Source organism: Scyliorhinus canicula, chromosome 22, assembly GCF_902713615.1.
Source record: "Scyliorhinus canicula chromosome 22, sScyCan1.1, whole genome shotgun sequence".
Classification (NCBI taxonomy): Eukaryota; Metazoa; Chordata; class Chondrichthyes; order Carcharhiniformes; family Scyliorhinidae; genus Scyliorhinus; species Scyliorhinus canicula.
This window is the reverse complement of record NC_052167.1, coordinates 20,744,957-20,772,288: the sequence shown is the minus strand read 5'-3', so window position 1 is coordinate 20,772,288 and position 27,332 is coordinate 20,744,957. Positions and strand designations below refer to the sequence as shown.

Genomic DNA, 27,332 nt, shown 5'->3' with positions numbered 1-27,332 from the left:
GCCTCGGCCCAGGGGGTCGTGCAGACCTGATGGGCCGAATGGCCTCCTTCTGCACTGTAGGGATTCCAAGACATTTGCAAAGGAAAAGAATTGCAGGGCTGCGGGGAAAAGGCAGGGGGAGCGGTTCTGGGTGAACTGCACCTCAGAGGGCCAGCACGGACAGGCTGGGCCAAATGGCCTCATTCAACGCTGTAACTGTGCTCTGATTCCATTTTCTGTTTGGGAACTCATTTTATTGCACCTCGCGGGTTGCTTCCAGTAGTTTCCAGAAGCTTTTTTATTTTACATTTTATTTTTTAAAGGAAACTTAACTTTGAGAACAAAGCAACTCTCGTTTGGCGGGGGCGGGGGGGGGGGAATGTTTTTTCCTGGACTGAAATCTGTAAAGCTATGGTTCGCTTTTCGGAACCTGCCCCACCCCCCCTCCCCTCCACTGGCTTCCAACATGGTAGCACAGTGGTTAGCACAGTTGCTTCACAGCTCCAGGCTCCCAGGTTCGATTCCCGGCTTGGGTCACTGTCTGTGCGGCATCTGCACCTTCTCCCCGTGTCTGCATGGGTTTCCTCCGGGTGCTCCGGTTTCCCCCCACACAAGTCCAGAGATGTGAGGGTTAGGTGGATTGGTCATGATTAAATTGCCCTTAGTGTCCAAAAAGGTTAGGTGGGGTTACTGGGTGACTGGGATAGGGTGGAGGCGTGGGCTTAAGCTCTTTCCAAGGGCCGGTGCAGACTCGATGGGCCAAATGTCCTCCTTCTGCACTGTAAAATCTATGAACAGATGCGTTGTGACTAAGTGGTGCAAAGTTTGGGAAGTTAATTACCACTGGGGGCCCAGGTGTGACCTACTTCAGAAACTGACCTGTCTGGCTGTGAGTTTCGCATGTCGGTACAAACAAATCATGGGTGAGGGGCAGCACGGTGGCCCAGTGGTTAGCATTGCTGCCTACGGCGCTGAGGACCCGGGTTCGATCCCAACTCTGGGTCACTGTCCATGTGGAGTTTGCACATTCTCCCCGTGTCTGCGTGGGTTTCGCCCCCAAAACCCAAAGATGTGTAGGGTAGGTGAATTGGCCATGCTAAATTGCCCCTTAATTGGAAAAAATAATTGGGTACTGTAAATTTAAAAAAAAACCAAAAAAAAACAAATCATGGGCGTGAGGAACATTCCGCACCTCCACAGATAATAGCATCATCCCAGCCTTTTAACCCACCCCTTTTATTGGTACTATGGGTGACTTTGAAACCGTGTGTGAACGACACGGGTGTGCCGTTTTCTCGCACACCTTTTATAGAGTTGTCTGTAATAAATAGTTAGCCTTCAGTGCATGTTGTTCGGGGCATAATTAACGTCTGCGTAGTTGCCCCGTGTGGGGCCTGTGTGTTGAATATTGTCCCAACTTTCTTTCAGAGCAAGAAGATGTCGACTTTGACCTCGAACTTGGAGATCATTTCGGCATTGCGCACACTCGTTGGGCCACGCACGGCGCTCCGAAGTTTGTCAACTGTCACCCTCAGCGCTCCGATAAGGACAACGGTGAGTCCAATCTGGGAAGGAAATGTGTTGCAACGAAAGAAACCCATCGGGATGTGTTTCGGAGATAAAGAGGTTTGGGTAATCTCAAGTTTGAATGACATGGTTTTGATGCTTAAAAGCAAAGTTATGATGGCGTATTGTAACTCTCTCTGCGTTCAATGATGGGGGAGCTGGGGTATTCAAAACCTTTTTCTTTTGGTCAGTGTTTTTCTGTTCACTGTGCTATACACTTTTATAAAGCTTAAAGAGAACCTGCCTTTTCACTGGCCTTTTATTTGGACCATAGGAACACTGGAGAAGGAGCTGGCCATTCAGCCCCTCCAGCCTGCTCCACCATTCACCTAGATCATGGCTGATCTGCTACCTTACCTCCATCTCCCCATACCATCCCTATATCCCCGTGTAGGGCAGCACTGTAGCATAGTGGTTAGCTCAATTGCTTCACAGCTCCAGGGTCCCAGGTTCTATTCCCGGCTGGGTCACTGTCTGTGCGGAGTCTGCACGTTCTCCCCGTGTCTGCGTGGGTTTCCTTCCGGTGCTCCGGTTTCCTCCCACAGTCCAAAGATGTGCAGGTTAGGTGGATTGGCCATGCTAAATTGCCCTTAGCGTCCAAAATTGCCCTTAGTGTTGGTTGAGTGGGGTTACTGGGTTATGGGGATAGGATGGAGGTGTGGGCTTGGGTAGGGTGCTCTTTCCAAGAGCCGGTGCAGACTCGATGGACCGAGTGGCCTCCTTCTGCACTGTAAATTCTACGAAATTCTACGAATATCCCTTGATGCCATTGGTATCTAGAAACCTCTTAGCCTTTGCTTTAAATACATTCAATGATTGAGCTCCCACAGCCCTCTGGGGTAGAGAATTCCAAAGATTCACAACCCTCTGAGTGAAACAATTCCTCATTCTTCCTGTCTCCTCAATCTCTCCGCATAGGACAATCCTGTCATGTCAATGATTAGGTTGGGGCACCTTCATTTCGCTCCCTCTGGCCAGTATATCCTTCCTTAGATAAGGAGACCAAAACTTCACACAGTACTCCAGTACTCACTAAGCCCTGTACAACTGGAACAAGGCTTCCTTGCTCCTATACTCAAATCTCCTTACAGTAACTGTCTACGCAGTCGTGCAGTGGTTAGCACTGCTGCCTCACAGCACCCGGGGTTTGATACCGGGCCTTGGGCGACTGTCTGTGTGGAGGTTGCACGTTCTTCCCGTGTCTGTGTGGGTTTCCCCCGGATCCTAGTAGATGTACCAGTGTTTCTGTCTCTGCATTTCTCTCTGCGTTTGTCTTGTTCCTTGGGTTGGGATGGGAATTCTACACTATTGCCGGGTTTTAGCTCCCATGATTACATTGGAGAGGCTGGGATTGTTCTCCTGGAAGAGGGATTTGATATTGTTGGGCAAGGTTATGGCAGGCTTAGGAAAGTTAGGCAACCAAAAGGGCTGATTGTGCAATAACGTGGTATTTAAGGTTTTGGGCTGGAGATGTGGGATTCGGTAAGGAATGCGGCAATGACCTGTTACTCACTGCCTGTGCGGGTGGTGGACAGACAGACGAGGGTAGGGTGGTTAGCACTGCTGCCTCACAGCACCAGGTTTCAATTCCGACCTTGGATGACTGTCTGTGCGGAGTTTGCACGTTCGCCCCGTGTCTGCGTGGGTTTCCTCCCGGTGCCGGCATTTTGGTGCAGGACTGAGGGAGTGTTGCATTGTCGGACATGTCATCTCCCAGGTGATGCATTAAACCGAGTCCCTGTCTGATTCAATCCAAAGACCCCCCACACCGGCACTTGATAACGATATGGGGCAAATGGCTTTCCTCAGTCTCCAGGCCAAAATTAATCCCTCAGCTAATATCCGTAACGTCAGATTATCCAGCAACATAATGAACCAGATGTCCAGTCAACTGAGCTGCCCGACGCACTACCTGGTGTCGGTTTAGCTCAGTTGTCTGGATGGCTGCTTCGTGATGCAGAGGAAGGCCATCAGCGCGGGTTCAATTCCCGCATCGGCTGAGGTCATTCATCAAGGCTTCGCTTGTCGACCTTGCTCCTCGCCTGAGACGTGGGGACCCTCGGATTAAATCATCACCAGTCAGCTCCCCCCCACCTCTCCAAAAAAAAGAGGAAAGCAGCCTCTGGTCCACTGGGACTATGGCAACATTTACATTTTTACAACTACTTTCAATCAATGAATGGGAGGCACACTCCTCCCTACCCCAATGCAGGGCAACTGCCAGATTATTGCCTTACCCTGATAGATCTCCCAGTGGCATAGCTGGGGAACTGGACAACAAACCTGCTCAGTCACCTTGCAATCCAGCCACGCAAGTAGGTTCAGGATACTCGAGGTTAGTCAAAGAGGGATATACCACATTCCCGGATAACCATTGATTTCCTCGTTTCTCCTCCCGTAATTCCTGTAATCGTTTATTTTGTTGTCTATTTTGACCCAGATTTCCAGGCTTGGATCTTCTCCAATAGACTGCGCATTTCTAAATCTATATTTTTCTTTTTAAATTGTAGAGTTTATCGTCATTCACAACGGCATCATTACGAACCACATGGATCTGCACAGGTTCCTGGTAAGCAGCCTTACTTTGTGACATAAATTTGAGTCTGCTTTTAGTTTCTCTCCTCGTTGTGCATTGATGTGACAAAAGTGGTCAAAGTTAACTTAATGGCCAGATAGCATAGAGTCCCCACAGTGCAGAAGGAGGCCAATCGGCCCATCGAATCTGCCCTAACCTACACATCGGACACTTTAAGTGACAATTTAGTATGGCCAATCAGGGGAGGGTACCCTGTTTCTCCAGCACAAAACTAGTGTTTGTACCATTTGGCCTTGTATGTATTTTTTACTCTTTTAATCAAAAGATATGCCCACTATCTGGTAGACGTGGCTGCCAATGTGCATCGGTGAGGGAGGGAGAGAATAGTGAAGGTGGTGGATGGGGTGCGAATCAAGTGAGGCTGGCTTCTCCTGGATGGTGTTCCAGCTTCTTGGCTGCTGTTGTCATCGCGATACTGTTTCTTGTGCTTTGACCGTCAGGAAAGCAAAGGGTACGAGTTTGAGTCGGAAACGGATACAGAATCCATCGCAAAACTGGTCAAGTATGTGTACGACAACAGTGAGAATGAGAACATCAGCTTTGCCACCCTGGTGGAGAGGGTCATCCAACAGCTTGTAAGTGGTTGTCTATCAGAGGTTCTGTTCATTTGAGGCTAAATGTGGATTTATTGTGGGGTAGGGTAAAGTAAATATCCATTCAGGAACAGGCATTTAACATTGTGCCCTCCAATGGTCGGGCTGAGGTTGCATTTCGCCCAGTAACCAGCACCACCAGGGAATGAGCCAGTAAGGGGGCCAAGAAATAAGGCAGAGATGGGCTTTGCCAGGGCCCCGGGGGAGTACACGATGCTTTGGCTGTCCTCAGATACTCGTTATGCAAAAGGGGACAACTGAGTAATGACTGTTTATACATGTCTGTCCTTGGCCTTCTGCAATGTTCCAGTGAAGCCCAGAGCAAACTGGGAGAACAACACCTCATCTTCCGATCAGGCACGTTACAGCCTTCTGGACTTTGAGTTCAACAACATCAGACTGCGATAATAATAATAATCTTTATTGTCACAAGTAGGCTTACATTAAGACTGCAATGAAGTTACTGTGAAAATCCCCTAGTCGCCACACTCCGGCGCCTGTTCGGGTACACCGAGGGAGAATTCAGAATGTCCAATTCACCTAACAAGCACGTGTTTTGGGTCTTAGGCTCATTACCCTGCCCTATCTCTGTGACCCCCACCTAACCTGCGCATCTTTGGACTGTGGGAGGAAACCGGAGCACCCGGAGGAAACCCGCACAGACACGGGGAGAAAGGGCAAACTCCATGCACTACAGTTACCCAAGGCCGGAATCGAACCCGGGCCCCTGGCACCGTGAGGCAGCTGTGCTAACCACTGTGCCACCGTGCCGCCCTTCATTGAGCTTCCTTCCAGTGAATGTAATAAATTGAAGACTATTGTTTGTGTGCAGAAGGGGAATCAAAGGATATGGGAGGGAAGGCGGGATCTGGATATTGAGTTGGCCATGATAGTAATGAATGGCAGAGGAGGCTTAATCAACCTGACATAGAATCATAGAATTTACAGTGCAGAAGGAGGCCATTCGGCCCATCGAGTCTGCCCCGGCGCTTGGAAAGAGTACCCTTCTTAAGCTCACACCTCCACCCTATCCCCGTAACCCAGCAACCCCATTTAACCGAAGGGCAATTTAGCCAATCCACCTAACTTGCACATCTTTGGACTGTGGGAGGAAACCGGAGCACCCGGAGGAAACCCACACAGACACGGGGAGAAGTGCAGACTCCGCACAGATAGTGACCCAGCGGGGAATCGAACCTGGGACCCTGGTGCTGTGAATCCATAGTGCTCACCACTGTGCTACCGTGACGCCCAATAAGACAAAGTCTGAACTGAATGGGAAAAGGGAAAGCCAAGAAAATATTAAATATTCAGACATTGTTTGCAAATTACATTGTAATGTATACGATTGCACATATATTGGTTTCAATGTTTACAGGAAGGAGCATTTGCCTTAGTATTCAAGAGTGTTCACTTTCCAGGACAAGCTGTGTGCACCAGGTGAGATACTGCGACTCTATGCTTAAGAGAAGTTTGCATGTCTGTAAATAATCTGTCGAACGACAGCTGAGCTGGTTTTAATAATGAAACAGGAACACTAAAATGCTGGCGACATTGGGCAGAGCCTATCTAGAGGTCTTTCACCTGTTCTGTTCTGGGAGTCAGGTGCCCCTGGGGGTCAGTACTGATGTCCCATGTTTCCAACCACCATGCGCATCACAGTGTAATTTCAACAAACTTCAATATATTACAAAACTGAAGTGGGAATCTGGGGGTGGGGAGCAAGGGGAGGGGGGGGGGGGGGGGGTGCTCTCCGCTGCAGTTATACATGGCCACAAAGGAAGGTGGTTGTGGTTGTTGGGAGGCCAATCATCTCCGCTCCGGGACATCCTCAGGGTCGTGTCTGAGGCCCGGCCATCTTCAGCTGCTTCATCAATGACCTTCCTTCCATCATGAGGTCAGAAGCGGGGATGGTCGCTGATGACTGCACAATGTTCAGCACCATTCGCGACTCCTCAGAGTCTGAAGCAGCCCGTGTCCAAATGCAGCAAGACCTGGACAATATCCAGGCCTGGGCTGACATGTAGCCAGTAACATTCGAGCCACACAAGTGCTGGGCAATGATCATATCCAACAAGAGAGAATCTAACCAGTGATCCTTGACATTTAATGACATTGCCATCCCAGAATCCCCATCATCAACATCCTGGGAAGGACCTTGAAGTGTTCCATTACATTAAAATGGTGATATACGGGCAACACGGTGGCACAGTGGTTAGCATTGCTGCCTACGGCGCTGACGACCTGGGTTCGAATCCCGGCCCTGGGTCACTATCCGTGTGGAGTTTGCACATTCTCCCCGTGTCTGCGTGGGTTTCAACCCCACAACCCAAAGATGTGCAGGGTAGGCGGCTTGGCCACGCTAAATTGCCCCTTAATTGGAAAAAAATAATTGGGTACTCTAAATTTATTTTTAAAAAATGAAAAAAAAATGGTGATATACAGGGCAGCATGGTGGCACAGTGGGTTAGCCCTGCTGCCTCACGGCGCTGAGGTCCCAGGTTCGATCCCGGGCCCAGGTCACTGTCCGTGTGGACGCATTTGGACATGGGCTGCTTCAGTATCTGAGCAGAATATGACACCAAGCCACATTAAGCAATATTAGATCAGACAGCCACAAAATGTGGTCGAAGAGGTAATTTTTAAGGAGCGTTTTATAGGAAGAGAGAGAGGTGGAGAGGGTTAAGACGAGAATTGCAGAGTTTTGATGCTCAGCAGTTGAAGGCAAGGCCGCCATTAGTGGAACAGTTAAAATTGGAAATGGCCAAGTGGTTGGAATTGGAGAAGCACAAATAGAGATCATGAGGTGGCCATGGAGGGATTTGATAGCAATTTTAAAATGGAGGCATTGGTAACCAGGAGCCAAGTTAGATCAGCGAGCACAGCTTACAGGATATATAAGGTGGAATAGAAGGCATGAATCCAAAGTAATAGTTCAAACTAGACCATAGGCGCAGGGCAAGGGTATATAAATCAAACAAACAAAAGGCAAATTTGGATCTTGTGTCAGTCGTGTCTTCATAGAACGAGTGATTGTGAAACTGGAATCGTGGATCACTGGGTACCACATACTCTGGAATCATTCAAGATATGGTGATAGTTGGGGCAGCGGGGTGGTCGCAGTGGGTTAGCCCTGCTGCCTCACGGCGCCGAGGACCCAGGTTCGATCCCGGCCCTGGGTCACTGTCCGTGTGGAATTTGCACATTCCCACCGTGTCTGCGTGGGTCTCACCCCCACAACCCAAAGATGTGCAGGGTAGGTGGATGGCCGAGCCTAATTGCCCCTTAATTGGAAAAAAAATAATTGGGTACTCTAAATTTATATATTTTTTTTAAAAATGTGGTGATAATTTTTCTGTAGAGAAGGTGCAGCTACATCAGCTGATGTCCTGTCGCCCTCATTTAAGCCCATCTCCGTGGCCTTCTGGGCTTATGCGAGGGAAACCGGCCAAGGATAGAAGTAATTTATTTGGGAATGGCTCGGAGCTGTCTAAGCGGGACATCAAGCCCGTTCACCATGCGCATTCCGACTTCAGGGCCTGTTGACTACCAGACTAAAATCTGGATTTTAATCAATGATGGCCATTCTTGCCAAGATGTATGTATGTATTTGTTGGCAAATCCACAGGAATTTTAGCAGAGTCTGCCCCCTGTATATCTCCACATAGCCAAGCTCTGTGTTTACCCTTGTGGCCGATGTGTATGTTTTTGCTGTGTAGGTATGAGTAAAATAAACTGATCTCCAACTGATGTCTGCGAGGTATGCTCAATGGAGCCTCAGAGTGACCGGAACATTCTCAGGAAGCAATTGAAGGCTTGAAAATTATTTTTGTAATTTTTGTTCAACTTTCAATGCAGATCTTTTAGAAATCTGTCCCGATAATCCTGCCGTCTGGGATTTGTAATGTTAAAAATCTCTCGTGTAGCAGGACTTGCTGCTCTGTTTAGCTCAGAGCTTCCTAGGATTCTGGTTTTTTTTCTGCCTTCCAATTTTTGTTGCTTGTTGTGAAATTGTCGGGTAGGGGGTCAAACTCGGGTGCTGTGAGGCAGCAGTGCTAACCACTTGTGTCCTGTGTCACCCCACCCCAAGCACCACTTCCTCAAAGTCACCCCTCCCTTTTGCGGAGTCCCCCCCCGTTCTTTCGCCCTCTCAACCACGCTCGCCACAGCCTACCTGACAGGCCGCAGCAAGCCTGACACACTTGCCTCCAGTCTGATGTCTCCTCGATTGTTGCTGGTCTCGGGTCAGCTGCAGTACTAGCATTGGCCACTACCTCTGGGAGGACTACCTGACTGGCGATGGGCCAACAGCTCTTGGGAGTGTGATTTTGCGACTCTCAAAGGTACGGAAGCTCCACTCACGGGCAGCCAGTCAGTTGCTTGATGGGCATCCAGTTGCGTCGGATCTCTCAAAAAGGGATTCAGTGGGATTGCCACCAGCTTGTGTACCTGTGTCTTGGCCCACATCTACCTCTCAACGAATACCACCGAAAACTGTTATGCTGTTAGTTATCTTGTTGCTCGAGATGTGACTGGTGCCATGTTTCCTGCAGCAGAGAATGTCTGTGATGTGCTTAAACACATTTTAAGGAGGAGATAGATAGGTTTTTAAAAGAAATAAATTTAAGAATACCCAATTATTTTTTTCCAATTAAGGCCCATCCACCTACCCTGCCCATCTTTTTGCGTTGTGGGGGTGAGACCCATGCAGACACGGGGAGAACGTGCAAACTCCGTACGGACTGTGACTCGGGGCCGGGATCGAACCTGGGACCTCGGCTCCGTGAGGCAGCAGTGCTAACCACTGCGCCACCGTGCTACCCCGAGATGGGTTTTAATTTGGAAGCGGGGTGAAAGGTCATGGGTGTGACTCAAGCGGGCGGGAAGGTGGAGTTGAGGCCGAGAGGAGATCTGCCACGATCGTATTGAATGGCGGAGCGGGCTCGAGGGGCTGAATGGCCCACTCCTGCTCCTCATCCTTGCGCAACGGACTGGTGAAAACCAGCAGGACGGCCCGAAGGCAAACAATTGCCTCAGCTTTATACTGTAGAATAATTCTCTTCCCGCTTTGCGGAAAAACCTGAAGTAAACTGGACTCGAATCAATGCTTCGCGATCATGAAACGCCCTGCATAAATGGTTCCTTGGAGCTGACAAAAATGTTTGATATTTGTGTTTTAAGTGTAATCTGTAGACGTGGAATCCTTAGCACTGTTATGCTTTTTAATTTAGACGGGGAAGCCCCCTGATGATTGGCGTGAGGAGCAATCATAAACTCTCTACAGATCACATACCAGTTCTGTATCGTTCACGTAAGTTAACAGCGAAGCTAAGTGTAGAGGTGTTCATATCCCACCTGAGCCTGTTAATTGTTGAACACCTGAAGCATTTTCATTCTTCTTCATAATATCGGATTGACTCATTCGGGGAAATGAAATGAAAATCGCTGATTGTCACGAGTAGGCTTCAAATGAAGTTACTGTGAAAAGCCCCTAGTCGCCACATTCGGGCGCCTGTTCGGGGAGGTGTAACGCGGTCAAGAACCTGCTGGGCTTGATTCAGGACTGATCTTATCAAATTCTAGTTGCCTGGAGGCAGGGAATGGTTTGAAAGATGAAAGCACCTTCGAGTAAACCTCTTTCTAATGCAAACAGCAGATATGTGAAATGCATTCGCATGAACTTAGTAAAATAATTGAAAAAAAGGGCAGGTGATTTTTTTTTACTTTAAGCGCCTGTTTGGGAACCACCTTAAACTGCAAATTCAATGACACCAAAATTGTAAAGACGAGATGCTATGTAGGAATCCTTTTTCCATTAATCAGCACGGTAGCATTGTGGATAGCACAATTGCTTCACAGCTCCAGGGTCGCAGGTTCGATTCCGGCTTGGGTCACTGTCTGTGCGGAGTCTGCACATCCTCTCCGTGTGTGCGTGGGTTTCCTCCGGGTGCTCCGGTTTCCTCCCACAGTCCAAAGATGGGCAGGTTAGGTGGGTTGGCCATGATAAATTGCCCTTAGTGTCCAAAATTGCCCTTAGTGTTGGGTGGGGTTACTGGGTTATGGGGATAGGGTGGAGGTGTTGACCTTGGGTAGGGTGGTCTTTCCAAGAGCTGGTGCAGACTCAATGGGCCGAATGGCCTCCTTCTGCACTGTAAATTCTATGATAATCTGTGCTTTCATTGCAAAATACATCAAGCAGATACGCAGGTAGAAATGTTAGGTCCTTATCCACCCGCCTCCCTTAACCTGGTAACATTGAGCCTATTAACATGTCCCCGGTTTCTGTTGATCTTTCACTGGACCAACAGAGGTGAAGGGCGTTTGGGTTCTGCAATGTTTACTGCACAATCCCTCCCTGAGAAAATAATCAAACTTATTTTTGATGTTTGCATGAGTTTTGATGTTTAACTATCTGGTTTTACCAGGCAAAGAAGTGAAGGTGAACTGTCCGGTCCCTCGCACTGATGGTACCTCTTTGTACCCGGTTGGCGATGAGAAATCAGTAGAGTACTACTTTGCATCGGATGTCAGGTAAGCTTCTTGTTTATTTGGAAGTGAATAGTTGGAGAATTATGGACAAGGTATGCTTCCTGGATTAGTAATTCAGAGGCCCAAGCTAATGCCCTGTGTTATGGGCCAGAGCTTAGAAAGTGTATTTCGAAGCTCACCTGACCTATAACTTTGATGTTAAATTTGGCTAGGATGAGCACGAGAGCCTTCCCTTCAGGTGTGGTTCATCAGACTTCCAAGGCTCTTTTATCAAAACAAAGTTTATTTTAAGAATGTAGTTCTTACTTCAGTTGGCAAGAAGTTGGTCTCAATTACAAACATGAAAAAACACACAACAGTTACAGTAATCTATGCATACGACTCTTAATGAATCCCCCTTAACTGTTCCAATTCAATACAAAATCCAATAAACCAAAACCCCTTTCCAGGGCCTGGCCCAGCACACTGTAATCTCGCTTGAGTGGGATTGGTCCTTTCCCTGAGATTCTGCTCCAGTTTCCAACCAGCAGATTCAAAACTCCTTCAGGAAAGCAACTTTATCTTTAAGGTTACCACGGCAGTTTGCCGCATCCGATGTGCTTTCAGTTCACTGAAACAGCTTTAAAATAAAACAGAGATAACAGGGAATACTTCCTGCAGTCCAAACGAACAAATCGAAAATGAAATAAAAAAAACACTAAACCCCCCTCTCTTTTAAAAAAAAAAAATAAAATAATTTTTATTGAAATTTTTACAAAATATAAACATGACAACAATATTAACAAAACAATAGCGGTAACCACCCAAGAACAACCCACCCAACTTCAAAAGCAACTACAAACAAAAGAAAAAACAAAAGAACACCCAAACAACAAAAGGGAAAGAGATAACACCCGCCACATCCCACAAACCCATGTACACAGTTCTCCCTCCCACCGAACCAAACCCCCCCCCCCCCCCCCCCCCCCCCCGGGTTGCTACTCCCGGCCTATTTCCCTACCATTCCGCCAGGAAATCCAGGAAAGGCTGCCACCGCCTAAAGAACCCTTGTACTGATCCCCTCGGGGCAAATTTCACCTTCTCCAATTTAATGAACCCCGCCATATCATTGATCCAGGCCTCCACGCTTGGGGGCCTTGCATCCTTCCATTGGAGCAAGATCCTCCGCCGGGCTACTAGGGACGCAAAGGCCAGAACACCGGCCTCTTTTGCCTCCTGCACTCCCGGCTCCACTGCAACCTAAACCCCCCTCTCACCTGACAGCCACAGCCCAGCTCCACCCACAAAGGACATCACTGAAGTCGTGCCGCAAGCCATGTGGTGAAACAAAACCTTCCTTAAAGGGACACCCGCGTGACACCTGGCAACATGGTTTCCAAACCCATCACAGCAACTAATTAATAAATCTGGAATTAGGAAGCTATTCTAATGTTAGCCATGAAACCGTCATTGTAAAAAAACCATCTGGTTCACTTTAGCGAAGGAAATCTGCCATCATTACCTGGTCTGGCCTATGTGTACTAACAAACCCAGCAATGTGGTTGACGTTCTGAAGTGGCCCAGCAGGCCCCTCGGTTGTATCAAACTGCTGCAAAGTCTCCCGGCATCGACCTTGGTACCGGAAGCAACAATGCCACCCCTGACTCTTTCAACCCGGCAAAGTCCTCCTTACTATCATCCAAGATTGAGAGAGGAGTCCCACCAGAGCGATCAAGCAACAGCCTGACATAGCTGTGCTCACCTGATGGACAATGTACCGATGCCACCATCGCCATCCCTGCTCATGTCCTGCCCCAACGGCAGAATGTATCCACCAGACATGGTGACACAATGGAAGACTGTATATCATCCACAACAAAGCAGCAAGCTTGATTGCCACCCCATCCACCACAACAAACACCCGTTCCCTTCATCGCTGATGCATGCACTGTGGCAGCCGTGTACACCATCTACAAGATGCGCTGCATCCTTCGACAGCACCTTCCAATCTGCAATCTCTCCCACCCAGAAGGACAAAGGCAGCAGATACACGGGACACCACCGTACAAGTTCCCCTCCAAACCACTCGCCAAAAATCTTGGAACTATATCGCTGACCCTTCACTGTCGCTGGGTCAAACTTCCGGGTCAACCCCCCTACGCCAAATGGACTGCGGCAGTTCAAGAAGGCGGCTCACCACCACCTTCTCGAGGCCAATTATTGATGGGCAATAAATGCTGGCCTAGCCCGCGAAACCCACATCCCGTGAATGAATATAATTTTAAAATCCATAGGCCATTAATTAGTATTTATTGTTTAAGATCATTTTGCATCAAAGTGCGCCCTCTGGAGTGTGGCTGGCATGTAGCATCAGGAAACAAAAATACTTGAGTCTGTCTCATGTGCCATTTCTCTAGGAAAGTCAGGCAGTGTGCCCTTTAGAAACTGTTCATGCACACTGTAATAATCTGGTAAAGTAGCTTCCGGTCCAAGTTGCATCGTCCAATCGGTAAGTGAAAACTCAATGAGGTCAGCCAGAGTTCAATTGCTGTTCGGTTAGGCCCGTTTTTGAAAGGAGACTTTGACCAAATTTCAGGATGAAATGCTTGACGGCCACAGATCGAATCCAGGTCAGCTGTTTGGAGACATGTATTGCAGGTCGAGCAAGATTTCATCCATCCAACCAGTTTACCACGAACATTTACTTGGGAACTTGTTATCTTTACCAGAGGCTGGGGATAATTGTCATGTAGCTTCCTCTGCTTTTACATTTTGTGTATCTTTGACTCCTTCTACTAATTTCAACAGCTTTTAATCAACTTTGGAGTATAAATCATGCTCCTGGTGCCCACCCCCACAAACCAATTGCAAAGCAAAAAACTCATCGCCCAGTTGGACGAAGATGACTATCAACTAAACTGCCTTCCCCCCCCCATTTTCAATGCTTTTAAATCCAATAGAACATAGAACATACAGTGCAGAAGGAGGCCATTCAGCCCATCGAGTCTGCACCGAACAACTTAAGCCCTCACTTCCACCCTATCCCCGTAACCCAATAACCCCTCCTAACCTCTTTTTGGTCACTAAGGGAAATTTATCATGGCCAATCCACCTAACCTGGACTGTGGGAGGAAACCGGAGCACCTGGAGGAAACCCACGCAGGCATGGGGAGAACGTGCAGACTCCGCACCAGACAGTGACCCAGCGGGGAATCGAACCTGGGATCCTGGCGCTGTGAAGCCACAGTGCTATCCACGTGCTACCGTGCTGCCCTAATAGAGGAATGTTCGAAGAAAATGACTGCTAGAACCTGCCTGCTTACTACTGGCTGGGGACTAATGGCAATCCCACAATCCTTAGGGTGTATGGGCTTCCCCAATGAGGCCGGAGGGGAGGGGGCAGAGAAATCATTAGCAGAGTCCCTGCATAAATAGAGCTGGCCAGTATGGACCAGCTAGAGAGGAGTGAGCAGCAAGAGAGTACTGCTGTTGTGTATGTATATATATGTAATTGTAAATAAATGTTATTTCTTCCTATTCTACAAACTCGTGCTGGATTCTTCATGGCCCTCACAAAAATGGCAAAAAGTAAAACCCCAATCTTTTTTTTAAATGTCCCAATGGTTTTCCGCCAGGATCGCACACAGCAATGTCCTGGAGATCGATCTTCAATTCCTGGACTCCGAGCCAATCCTGAAGGACCTACACGCCAATATGTAGCAGCACCAGTGATAATAGGGTCAATTACTAAAGGGCGATGAGAAGCGAAAATTGTTGATTTCAACATTTTTCGTCATAAAGTGAATTGCAGTGAAAGCCAGTGATCCTCAACATTGGGAGGGATTAGCAACGGAGGGAATTCTGTCGAAGAACAAACATGCACGGAAGAGCTGAGAGGCAAAAACTATTTAGCTTATTTAATTTTTTAAAAATCTTTATTTTAGTCACCAGTAGGCTTACATTAACACTGCAATGGAGTTACTGTGAAAAGCCCCACGTCGCCATATTCCGGCCCCTGTTCGGATTCAGAGAGGGAGAATTCAGAATGTCCAAATTACCTAACAGCACGTCTTCCGGGACTTGTGGGAGGAAACCGGAGCACCCGGAGGAAACCCACGCAGATACGGGGAGAACATGCAGACTCCACACAGACAGTGACCCAAGCCGGGAATCGAACCTGCGACCCTGGCTCTGTGAAGCAACACTGTGCTACCATGAATACGTGATGTTGTATGCTGGGGGGAGGAGATTTTCACAGGCTTTACGTTAGCACTGCTGCCTCACAGCGTCAGGGACCCGGGTTCAATTCTGACCTTGGGTGACTGTGTGGAGTTTGCATTTTCTCCCCGTGTCTGCGTGAGTTTCCTCCGGGTGCTCCGGTTTCCTCCAACAGTCCAAGGATGTGTAGGTTAGGTGGATTGGCCATGATAAATTGTCCAATGATAGGCAGATTAGGTGGGGTTACGGGGATAGGTCACTGGAGTGGGCCTAGGTAGGGTGCTCTTTCAGAGGGTCAGTGCAGATTCAACGGGCCGAATGGCCTCCTCCCTGGACGATTCTATTCTAAAAAGGAAAGTTCCATTGGGAAGCATTGTTCACCCATTGTTGGTCATCGGTTTGTTCCCGGGCGGGCAGTTTGTCACCCTGGTGTTTGATCTTCCAGCGCTCTCATTGAACACACCAACCAAGTGATTTTCCTGGAGGATGACGATGTGGCGGCAGTAGTCACAGGCTGCCTTTCGATTCACCGGGTCGAGCGTACAGCAAGTGACTGCCCTGCGCGTGGTATCCAGACACTACAGGTGGAGCTGCAACAGATGATGAAAGGTAAGAGGGGATTGGGGAGGGTGTGGGAGGGGTGGGGAGGGTGTGGGAGGGGTGGGGGGGGGGGGTGGGGGGCCGGGGGCGGGGGGCAAGGGGGCAGAATTCTCCACTGGCTGAGAGGGAAGGCGGCAATTCCGGCAATTAGTGCTCCTCCCCACCCCATCAGCTGGCGAGATATTGGAGTAGTCTCACTTTCAGAAGAGTATCCTCTCGGTTGATGGCGGGAATGTTTCCATTTTCCCGCCCCAGCTGTTCCGTGGACTCCTGGAGTGATTGTACCAAAGGATCAGCCTCACGGTGGCACAGTGGGTTAGCACTGCTGCCTCACGGCGCTAGGGACCGGGGTTCAATTCCGGTCTTGGGTGACTGTGTGGAGTTTCCACGTTTTCCCCTGTGTCTGCATGGGTTTCCTCCGGGTGCTCCGGTTTGCTCCCACAGTCCAAAGATATGAAGATTAGGTATGTTGGCCACGCTAAATTGCCCCTACCTGTCTAAAGATGTTAGGTGGGGTTACGGGGATAGGGCGGAGGGGAGTGGGCATAGAAGAGTGCTCTTTCAGAGGGTCGGTGCAGACTCAATGGGCCGAATGGCCTTCTGTGCTGTAGGGATTCCAGTCTATTCGATCCTAATATTCGTCCTCGGGAATAACGAAGAGCAGGTGTAGGCCCGGGGCCTGCTCCGCCATTCGATGGGACCATGGCCGATCTGATTGTGGCCTCAAGACCACACTCCTTCCTGCCACCAATCACCTTTGACTCCCTTGTCAATCAATCGAATTATATGAACGATAAATTAAGAAGCTGGTGGATGTGTAGAAATGTTTATCAAGAAGGAACCAACAGGTTGAAGTGCGCTAATATTTGAAAGTCTTTCACCTTCACTGTGACAGAACGAATGAATCTTACAGCAACACGGGAGGCCATTTGGCCCATTGTGTCTGTGCTACATCTCTAGGCGCAATCCAATTTGTCCCTTTCTTCCCGGACCGGCCCCATTGTTATTCCCACCAGGTTTAAACAATCCCCTCAGTTCCTCTGTTCAGCTCAACTTCCCGGGGCTGGGATGTAAATCAAGGAAAAAGGGGGAAATGATTGAATTAGCAACAGTCAGCAACATGCAACAAACGAGAAGTAAAAGTGGGGGGGGGGGGGAGAGAAAAATTAAAGACGGGCAAATATCAATTCTGACATCAAATATGATATAAAGTATTTGCTAAATAAACATCGCTGGGCTAGTTGGGTCTGAGATCTTGTCGGATATTTTAATTGCTGAGTTGCCTAATGTGAGAATGCAGACAGAGCAGGAATTAGAAAGGGTCATCCACTCCCCCCTCCTCGAGCTCATCACCCACCTCCAATCCTCACTCCCATTGATTTAGTCCAGAGGAAATCTTTTACTCGGGTCACCTTTCTCATGTCAGTTTTCCTAACACTAACATTATCTCTAACCTTTAACTTATCGCATGTCCTATGTTATTCATGTACGTAATGATCTGTCTGAACTGTACGCAGAACAATACTTTTCATTGTACCTCGGTACACGTGATGATAAATCCAATATCAGTTTGTGTACTATAATGCAAATAGAAACATTGCCGGAAAAGCTCAACAGGTCAGTCAGCATCCACGGAGTGAGGAACAGAGCTAACGTTTCAGATGGATGACCTTCCATCGCAACGGGCGGAAGTTAGAAATAATCCTTTGGTGATACAGAGCTCGAGTATTGTTTGAAAAAAAAAAGAGGCATGTCAAAACTTTTTGTCTTGCTCTCATCAGGACACTTCGCAACAGTCAAGGGAACAGCAATTTATACTGCACGTGAAGAGAGTGCTGATTGGTTGGCAGGTGGACGGTGATTGATAGAGGCGTTGCCATGGAGACTGCAACGGGGGACAGTTAATTGCCAAGCCTTTGTTCAAAGCCAAACCAGGTAGATTGACTCTGATTGGCCAAGGCTTTGCCATGGGTGAACCTGGTTCATTCCCCATGCCAAACCAGGTAGATTGACTCTGATTGGCCAAGGCTTTGCCATGGGTGAACCTAGTTCATTCCCCATGTCAAACCAGGTAGATTGACTCTGATTGGCCAAGGCTTTGCCATGGGTGAACCTGGTTCATTCCCCATGGCAACGCCGTGACTACTCAGGTTTGCACAGTAAGAAGTCTTACAACACCAGGTTAAAGTCCAACAGGTTTGTTTCAAACGCTAGCTTTGAACCTCTTCATTCACCTGAGGAAGGAGCAGTGCTCCGAAAGCTCGTGTTTGAAACAAACCTGTTGGACTTTAACCTGGTGTTGTCAGACTTCTTACTGTGCCCACCCCAGTCCAATGCCGGCATCTCCACATCATGGTTACCTGGTTTGAATTTGGACACAAGTAAGAAATGCAAGAGCTTTTAAGTGATGCGGGGGCAGAGTGGCAGGGTACCCCTGTATTCTGGTGGAAGGCAGGATAAGATTAACGAACAAAATAATTCATGGCGCAACAGTCAAAGAGAGTGGAAATGGGTACAGTAAAGGAACAAAGGATGTGTCCAGATGAGGTGTGAATGGCTCCATAGTGACCATCTGAAAGCGAAATGAAGGGGTAAAGAAAGAAACAAGCCAACTGAAATGAAAGATGATGGTAGAGGTTATGATATAATGTTGTTGTCCTCAATATCGAGTCCAAGAAGCTGTAGAATGCCAAGTTGAAAGATGAGGTGCTGTTCTTCTAGGGCTTCACTGGAACGTTGGAGCAGGTCGAGGACAGAAAGCTCAGAGTGGGAGCGAAGTAAAGCATAGAATTGACAAGCGGCAGGAGGCCAGGGATCACGCCTGTGAATTGAATGTATTTTGCTTCTGTATTTTTAAATATCCGTATTGATTTCCATAGAACATTACAGCGCAGTACGGGCCCTTCGGCCCTCGATGTTGCGCCGACCCGTGAAACCATCTGAAGCCTATCTGACCTACACTATTCCATTTTCATCCATATGTCTATCCAGTGACCACTTAAATGCCCTTAAATTTGGCGAGTCTATTACTGTTGCAGGCAGGGCGTTCCACACCCCTACTACTCTCTGAGTAAAGAAACTGCCTCTGACATCTGTCCTACATCTACCACCCCTCAATTTAAAGCTGTGTCCCCTCGTGTTGGTCATCACCATCCGAGGAAAAAGACTCTCACTGTCCACCCTATCTAACCCTCTGACTATCTTGTATGTCTCTATTAAGTCACCTCTCAGCCTTCTCTTCTCTAACGAAAACAACCTCAAGTCCCTGAGCCTTTCCTCGTAAGACCTTCCCTCCATACCAGGCAACATCCTAGTAAATCTCCTCTGAACCCTTTCCAAAGCTTCCACATCCTTCCTATAATGTGGTGACCAGAACTGCACGCAGTACTCCAGGAGCGTCGCACCAGAGTTTTGTACAGCTGCAGCATAACCTCGTGGCTCCGAAACTCAATCCCCCTACTGATAAAGGCTAGCACACCATATGCCTTCTTAACAGCCCTATTAACCTGGGTGGCAACTTTCAGGGATTTATGTACCCGGATGCCGAGATCTCTCTGTTCAGATCTCGGTATCGATAACTGCCCCTTGTGACAATGGTGAGAAACTGACGTCTTGAACAGCTACAGTCAGCGGTGGCGTAAATACAGCCTCCGCTTTTCTCGGTCGCTTTTCCTCTTGCTGGACCTGTTGTGAGGGCAGTTCAGATTCAACCCCATCACATTGTGTGAATCTGGAGCCACATGTACGCCTCACTGGGTGAGGACAGCAAACTCCCCCGATGACAGTGAATCGGATGGGTTTTCAGGAACAAACCAGTAGTTTCATGATCATTGTTACTGTGTTTTGTATTTCAGATTTGTTACTTAAATGAATTTAAGTTGCTGCCATTGTGGGGTTTGAGATCCTGCCCCCAGATCAGAGTCACAGAATCCCTACAGTGCTGAAGGAGACCATTCAGCCCATCAGGTCTGCTCAGAACCTTTGACAGAGGAACCTACCTCGGCCCACTCCCTCGGCCTATCCCTATAAACCATCTAGCCTGCTCATCTTTGGACACAAATGGGCAATTGATCATGGCCAATCCACCTAACCTGCACATCATTGGACTGTGGGAGGAAACCGGAGCACCCGGAGGAAACCCACGCACACAGGGGGAGAACAGGGCAGCATGTGGCGCAGTGGTTAGCACTAGGACTGCAGCGCTGAGGACCCCGGTTCGAATTTCAGCCCTGGTCTATCCGTGTGGAGTTTGCACATTCTCCCTGTATCTGCATGGGCTTCACCCCAGTAACCCAAAGATATGCAGGGTAGGTGGATTGGCCACGCTAAATTGCCCCTAAAATCGAAAACAAAAATAATAATTGAGTACTCTAAATTTATTTTTTAAAAAGAAGAAAAGAAAAAGACACAGGGAGAACGTGCAAACTCTGCACTGACGGTCACCCGAGGTCGGAATTGAATCTGGGTCCCTGGCGCTGGGAGGCAGCAGTGCTAACCGCTGTGCCACTATGCCGCCCGTTTAGTCTGGGTCTGTGGTTTGCTAATCCACTTCCGATGCCACTGCGCTCCTGCCTGGCGGATTCACATCTGATCTGTTTACTGGCTTTGCCCCAGTAGAATTTTTAAGCCATCGTACTTCCACACCCTGCACACCAGGCCTTGGTTTAATATTGGGCGCGATTCTCCCAACGGGAGACTGAGTGCCGACGCCGGAGTGAAACCCGGCCTCGGAGGCCGCTCCTCGCACCCTATTCCCCCCCCCCCCCCCCTTCCGGGGGCTAGGAGTGACGGTTCGTGAATCCCGAACGCCCGGCCTTGACGCTTGTGTCAAAGCGGCGCGCCAGGAATGACGCGGCCGGCAGCGCCGAGGTGACGTCAGCCGTGCATGTGCAGGTTGCCTGGCTCCAACCCGCGCATGCGCAGTTGCCGTCTTCCCCTCCGCTGCCCCGCAAGACATGGTGGCTTGATCTTGCGGGGCGGCGGAGGGAAAAGTGTGCGTCGTTTACAGACGCCGGCCCGACGATGGGTGGGCACCAATCGCGGGCCAGACATCTGATGAGCACACACGTGGTGCTCAATCCTCCCGCCGCCCCCCAACAAGCCCCACACTCACCTGTAGCGCTCTGTTCACACCGGCAGCGACCAGGTGTGGTTGGCGCCGGCGTGAACCGGTCGGGTTCGTCAGGCCGCTCGGCCCATCTGGGCCGGAGACGCCTGGTCGGCGTGAGAAGCGGCGATTCTCCGAGCGGCGTGTCGAAAAACGCGACATGCCATTTTGGGGGGGGGGGGGGGGGGGTGGGAGAATCGCGGGGGGTGCTAGGGCGGCATGTCGTGATTCGCCCGGCCCTCCTGCGATTCTCCCACTCGGCGTCGGGAGCGGAGAATTGCGCCCATTGCATCCGAAAGACAGCACCTCTGACCGTGCAGCGCGCCTTCAGTACTGGAGAGGAGGCCTTGGGATTATGCTCTTGCCTCTGTGGTAGAATTTGAGCCTTCCTATCCACCCTATCAATTCCCCTCATAATCCTACACACCTCTAACAGGTCCCCCCTCAACCTTCGCTGCTCAGAGGAAACAGCCCCGGCCTATCCAATCTTCCCTCATAGCTCAGAGCCTCCAGCCCCGGCAGCATCCTGGTAAATCTCCTCTGCACCCTCTCCAGCCCCGGCAGCATCCTGGGAAATCTCCTCTGCACCCTCTCCAGCCCCGGCAGCATCCTGGTAAATCTCCTCTGCACCCTCTCCAGCCCCGGCAGCATCCTGGTAAATCTCCTCTGCACCCTCTCCAGCCCCGGCAGCATCCTGGTAAATCTCCTCTGCACCCTCTCCAGTACAATCACATCCTTCCTGTTATGTGGTGACCAGAACTGCACACAGTGCTCTAGCTGTGGCCTAACAAGCGTTTTATACAATTCCAGCATGACCTCCCAGCTCTTGTATTTTATGTGTCCCATGTGCCTTCTTCGCCACCTTATCTTTTTTTTTTAAATAATTTTATTAAGATTTTCAAAAACATATCAAAAACATAAAATAACAGCAAGAAAACTGTATTAACAACAGCAAAAATAAATAACACAATAACCCCCAAAACCAACCCCCCCCCCAGTAACTACTAAAAGAAGAAATAGATAAGCACCCGGCATATTCAATAAACACATATACACATTTCTCTTCCCCCCCGGCCTCTCTTTCGCCTCCTGCACTCCCGGCTCCACTGCAACCCCAACAATTGCGAGTCCCCAGCCTGGCTTGGCCCTGGATCCTACCACCCTCGACACCGTCCTTGCTACCCCCTTCCAAAATTCCCCCAGCGCTGGGCATGCCCAGAACATATGGGCGTGATTCGCTGGGCCCCCCGAGCACACCTGTCTTCGCCCCCGAAAAACCTACTCAACCCCGTCCCGGTCATGTGGGCCCTGTGCAGCACCCTTCTCTGCTGCTTGTCCCTGGTTGCCGGTTGGGAATTTGTGCACGGCTGGAGTCCAATCGAGGTCGGACTGATTAGGGAATGGCAGAGTTCTTTCCTGAACACGTGATTATGTGACTTGGGAGCAAGGAGTAGGCCATTCAGCCCCTCAAGCCTGCACCACCATTCAGTGGCCGAAGTGACTGGAACCAGGGTGTTGATCCCAACCTCTGACCGACTTGTGGGAACTGGTTGGGTGTGGACGATGAATCCAGCTTTCGTGGCGCATCTTCTCAATTGCTGGCTCGCATATGATTGGCTTTATTGATTAATTTGTATCTCTGACTTGTCTGTGTGATGGGGTCTCCCATCGGAATCGCTGGGCCCCCAGACCCACAGTGACGGCTTTGCGCTGAAGCTGAACCTGTAGTAAACACACCTTTAAAACGAGAGGGCGGCAAGACTTAAAATGCAGATATTTTGATCGATTTTGACAGCAGAGATTCAAACCGAATTACGAATCCTAAACAAGGGTCTGAAGCAGGATCTTGATAAATTATTACAAGCATAGCCTTGAGACTTTTGTTATCCTCCTACACAGAATCGCCTGACCTTTTTCATTAAGGATATTTTCATGTGATTATTCTGCCTGACCTTTTTTTTTCCCAGGAAGCTACAGCTCCTTTATGCAGAAAGAAATCTTTGAGCAGCCGGAATCAGTGGTAAACACCATGAGAGGGAGAGTCAATTTTGAGAATAACACGGGTGAGCGTTCACATCTCGGAGTTCATGGGGCGCGAGCGCTCAACTCTCGCCTTCTTTGCGAGCGCGGCATTGACTGTGAGCGGTTCGTGTTTCTGTGACTGCGGCGGGGTTTCCTGGCAACGAACGTGGGAGGGGGCGCCGAGGGCGAGTGAGGTAAATGAGGCGCTTGTCCCTTTTTAAGAAATGTTTGGGGCAGCATGGTGGCACAGTGGTTAGCATTGCTGCCTACGGCGCTGAGGACCCGGGTTCGAATCCCGACCCTGGGTCACTGTCTGTGTGGAGTTTGCCCATTCTCCCCGTGTCTGCGTGGGTTTCACCCCCCACAAACCCAAAGATGTGCAGGTTAGGTGGATTGGCCACGCTAAATTGCCCCTTAATTGGAGAAGGTGGGGGAGAGGGGGGGGGGGGTTTCAATGGAAGCGTTCAAAATCGTGAGGTATGTGGACAGAGCCGGTGGGGAAAAGCTATTCCATTGGTGGAAAGGCGGGATGGGGGTGGGGAATTTCTCCTATGGAGAGTGGCCTCCTTCTGTGCTGTGATAATTCCGATTCTCACCACTTCCCGAGTGTAGAAACCACGAGATATTATTTCAATAAATAAATGCAGCTTCCGTGTTGCAATTTGCTTTTTGAACGCGATGGACAATTTCAAGGCAGGTTGTGGCCCACAGCGCCAGGGACCCGGGTTCAATTCCGACCTTGGGTAACTGTGTGGAGTCTGCGCGTTCTCCCCTGTGTCTGCGTGGGTTTCCTCCGGGTGCTCCGGTTTCCTCCCACTGTCCAAAGATGTACAGGTTAGGTGGGTTAGCCACATTGCTGTGGGTCTGGAGTCACGTGTAGGCCAGACCAGATACAGAGGGCAGATTTCCTTCCCGAAAGAACATTTGTGAAGCAGATAGGTTTTTACGACAATCGATGATCATCATTAATTGAAACAACGAATTGAATTAAAATTCCCCCAGCTGCCATGGGATTTAAATCCCTAATCCCCCCCCCCCCCCCGAACATTAGCTTAGGGATTATTAGTCCAGTGTTATGACCACTATGCCACCATCTCCCCTGATGGTGAGGTTGGATTATTCGCTTATTGGTAAGGATGCATCGGCATTGGTAAGGCAGTTGAACCTTGAGTCTCAGTTTCATGGGGATATTCCGATTGCTTTCCCTTCACACCACACAATGCTGGGCAACACGATTGGTTGAGCCTTGGTTTGGTAACCTGTTCCCCTTTCTTGTCTCTCAGTGATCCTTGGTGGGTTAAAGGACTCGATTAAGGAAATCAGAAGATGCAGGCGCTTGTTAATTATTGCGTGTGGAACAAGTTACCATACTGGGCTGGCGGTACGTTTTCCTTCTTGTCTTTGAAGTCTTGAGTGACGGAGGCATTCAGAGAGTGACCAGCTGACTGTCTCACACGGGCACGCCTGGCAGTGCTACCAGGGAGGTGCCAAACAAGGCCGGGCTCCAAGCTCCGCGTGATGTCCACGGCAGTGCCGGATTGGGGATATGACAGGCCTGCCAATGCCCCAGGTGTCGCTGTTAGTGCATCTTCATTTTCCTCCAGATAATATGTACGAATTAGAAGCAAGAAAAGGACATTTTGCGCCTCAAGCCCGCTCTGCCCATCGATAATATCGTGGTTGGTCAGATTGAGGCCTGGTCGCCACATTTCAGCCCATCCTTGATAACCCTTTGACCTCCTTGTTTGTCAAGAATATACCGACCACTGCCCTAAAAATTATTCAATGACCCTGCCTCCGTCGCTCTCTGGGGAGGAGAGTTCCTCAGCCCAGCCAACGTCTTGAGAGCAAAGAATTTTCCCCAGCAATGCCTCCTCTGAACTCCGGGCCTTCACGACCCTTGTCACTTGCTTCACTGTCTCCGCAGGGTTGGTCTGGAAGTGCTTCCTGCCCATCACCGCCGCCCCACCCATCCCCACCCCGCCGGAACCATGGCTCACTTCCTCCTCTCGACAGAGAGAGTCCAGAGTGGCGTCGCAAAAAATCTGGGAGCCCCTTCACCCGATGTGCCATTACCTCTCCCCAAGTGGCAAAATCAAAATGGAATTACCCAGCAGCCCAACGTGATTTGCTGCAACTTCCCTGCAACATCCTGTCGGCAGGGAATCCAGCCCCTGGGCTGTGCAGCCCGGTACAAGTAGGATACTGGCGTAGCTAGGCCGGTTTCTGATGTCTTACCCACACGGGCATCCTGCACACCCCTCGCCCAAAAAACAGATCTCTTTCATTTAACGCTGCACGTGCTTCCCTCGATCCTTTACGGAATGGGGCTCGAGGGGCTGAATGGCCCACTCCTGATCCTGGATTCTGTTCTGTCCAGCCAGCCTCCAATGACTGCACGGCGGGAGGGCGGTCTTTACTTTCGAGCCCGTTCACAGTATTCTGGCAGCCCATGGGGGGTTGGCGAATGCTCGTGGGGGGGGGATGTGTTCACACGTTAATGGCTAATTTATTACCGCTCTGGATCTGGAGCCTGCCTCCTCACAGCTGGCGTCGCCCTGTTGTTTAATGGCGACAAATTGTCTCCTGTTTTGAAAGGGGCCGGTGAGGAACGGGCTTCACTGGGCCTGCATTGTGCGTTGACAGGCACGGCAAGCCTCATTAATCCTGCTCAATTACAATCAGACAATTAGCGCTCCTGAAATTGAATTCGTATGTAAATCGGGATGCAGTCAAGGCCCACAAAATGACAGCTCCCCCCCCCCCCCCCAATAACCGAATCACTGTCACCGAGTTGAACCATGTTGAAATAATGAATAGTTTGCCGCAGGTTCTGTACTTCTTTTCCAGTCAGTGTTTTGACGTTGGGAGAGTTTGCCTTCTTTCCACCATGTGGCTCCCCCCTGCAACGCCACTTGAAGTTGGCTAAAATTTAGTCCTGCCCGTCTGTGCATGGAAACTTTTCTGGAACATGTGAGATCAGTCGGGAGTGTGTGTGTGTGTGTGGGTGGACTTGGCTAGAACGACAGGGGATTTTCGTAAAGGTCTATTGTCAGCAGAGACTCGGATCCAGTCTTTCTCCGGTATCTGGCCGCAGCCTTTCTCCGCCCCAGGCGATGGCCTTTCTCGACGGGCCGCCTCGGAGAAGGATAGAACATAGAACAGTACAGCACAGAACAGGCCCTTCGGCCCTCGATGTTGTGCCGAACAATGATCACCCCACTCAAACCCACGTATCCACCCTATACCCGTAACCCAACAACCCCCCCCCCCCCCCCTAACCTTACTTTTTAGGACACTACGGGCAATTTAGCATGGCCAATCCACCTAACCTGCACGTCTTTGGACTGTGGGAGGAAACCGGAGCACCCGGAGGAAACCCACGCACACACGGGGAGGACGTGCAGACTCCGCACAGACAGTGACCCAGCCGGGAATCGAACCTGGGACCCTGGAGCTGTGAAGCATTTATGCTAACCACCATGCTACCCTGCTGCCCCTATGCCCCTAGGATGTTAAGGGTCCTTTACCTGGAGGAAAACCAACGACGGAGAGCTCGGTCTGCGAGGGCTCGCTGCCCCCAAAGCCCAGTCAGTCACTGGGCCAAGCTGTTTCTGAATTTACAACCGGAAAGTACTGGGAATACCCTGGCAGCTCCCACCGGGAGAGGGAAGCAGAGGTCGGGATTCCCCGGCCTCCCAGCCGCGTGTTTTTCCGGCTGGGGGAGGCGGCGCGCTGTTCGCTGGCAGCGGGACACTCCGCTCCCGCCGCTGCCGATGGGAATTCCCACTGAAGTCGCCCCACTCCGCCGGGAATCCCGACTGGCTGATGCGACCCTGGGACGTCAAACCTGGGCCAAGCAATTTGAGCGACCGATCGGTCATTCCCTCAGCAAACAGCAAGTGCCCAGCCGCAAGGTGGGGGCCTTCCATTGGCATTCCTTAAAGGGCCAGGCACCCACACAGATTGCAGGTGAGGTTATTATCAAGAACCAGCCGCTGGTGCAAAGCATAGCAAAGTAGTGTGGGATGTTATTGGAGGTGTCCTGGTGAGTTCCTGGTTTGATGGCGAAGAGATAGGGGGTCCGGTGTGGGGGGGGGGGGGGGGGGGGGGGCGCAGTGACTGTGCCACTGGGTCTGCAGCATGGCAGCGAATTGGCGCAGATGCTGCGGAGAGGGCGAAC

The 27,332-nt window shown here is 50.0% G+C and overlaps 1 protein-coding gene across 1 annotated transcript in view; it reads left to right on the top strand.

Moving 5' to 3' along the window:
- Positions 1 to 27,332, top strand: part of LOC119956060 (glutamine--fructose-6-phosphate aminotransferase [isomerizing] 1-like) — a 77,731-nt gene that overhangs the window by 27,232 nt on the left and 23,167 nt on the right. The window contains exons 4-12 of the mRNA XM_038782876.1: positions 1,408 to 1,533; positions 4,056 to 4,114; positions 4,582 to 4,716; positions 6,113 to 6,174; positions 9,966 to 10,045; positions 11,160 to 11,265; positions 15,866 to 16,029; positions 23,095 to 23,190; positions 24,433 to 24,530. Of these exons, the coding sequence (XP_038638804.1) occupies positions 1,408 to 1,533; positions 4,056 to 4,114; positions 4,582 to 4,716; positions 6,113 to 6,174; positions 9,966 to 10,045; positions 11,160 to 11,265; positions 15,866 to 16,029; positions 23,095 to 23,190; positions 24,433 to 24,530 (926 nt within the window). The remainder of the gene's footprint in view (positions 1 to 1,407; positions 1,534 to 4,055; positions 4,115 to 4,581; positions 4,717 to 6,112; positions 6,175 to 9,965; positions 10,046 to 11,159; positions 11,266 to 15,865; positions 16,030 to 23,094; positions 23,191 to 24,432; positions 24,531 to 27,332) is intronic.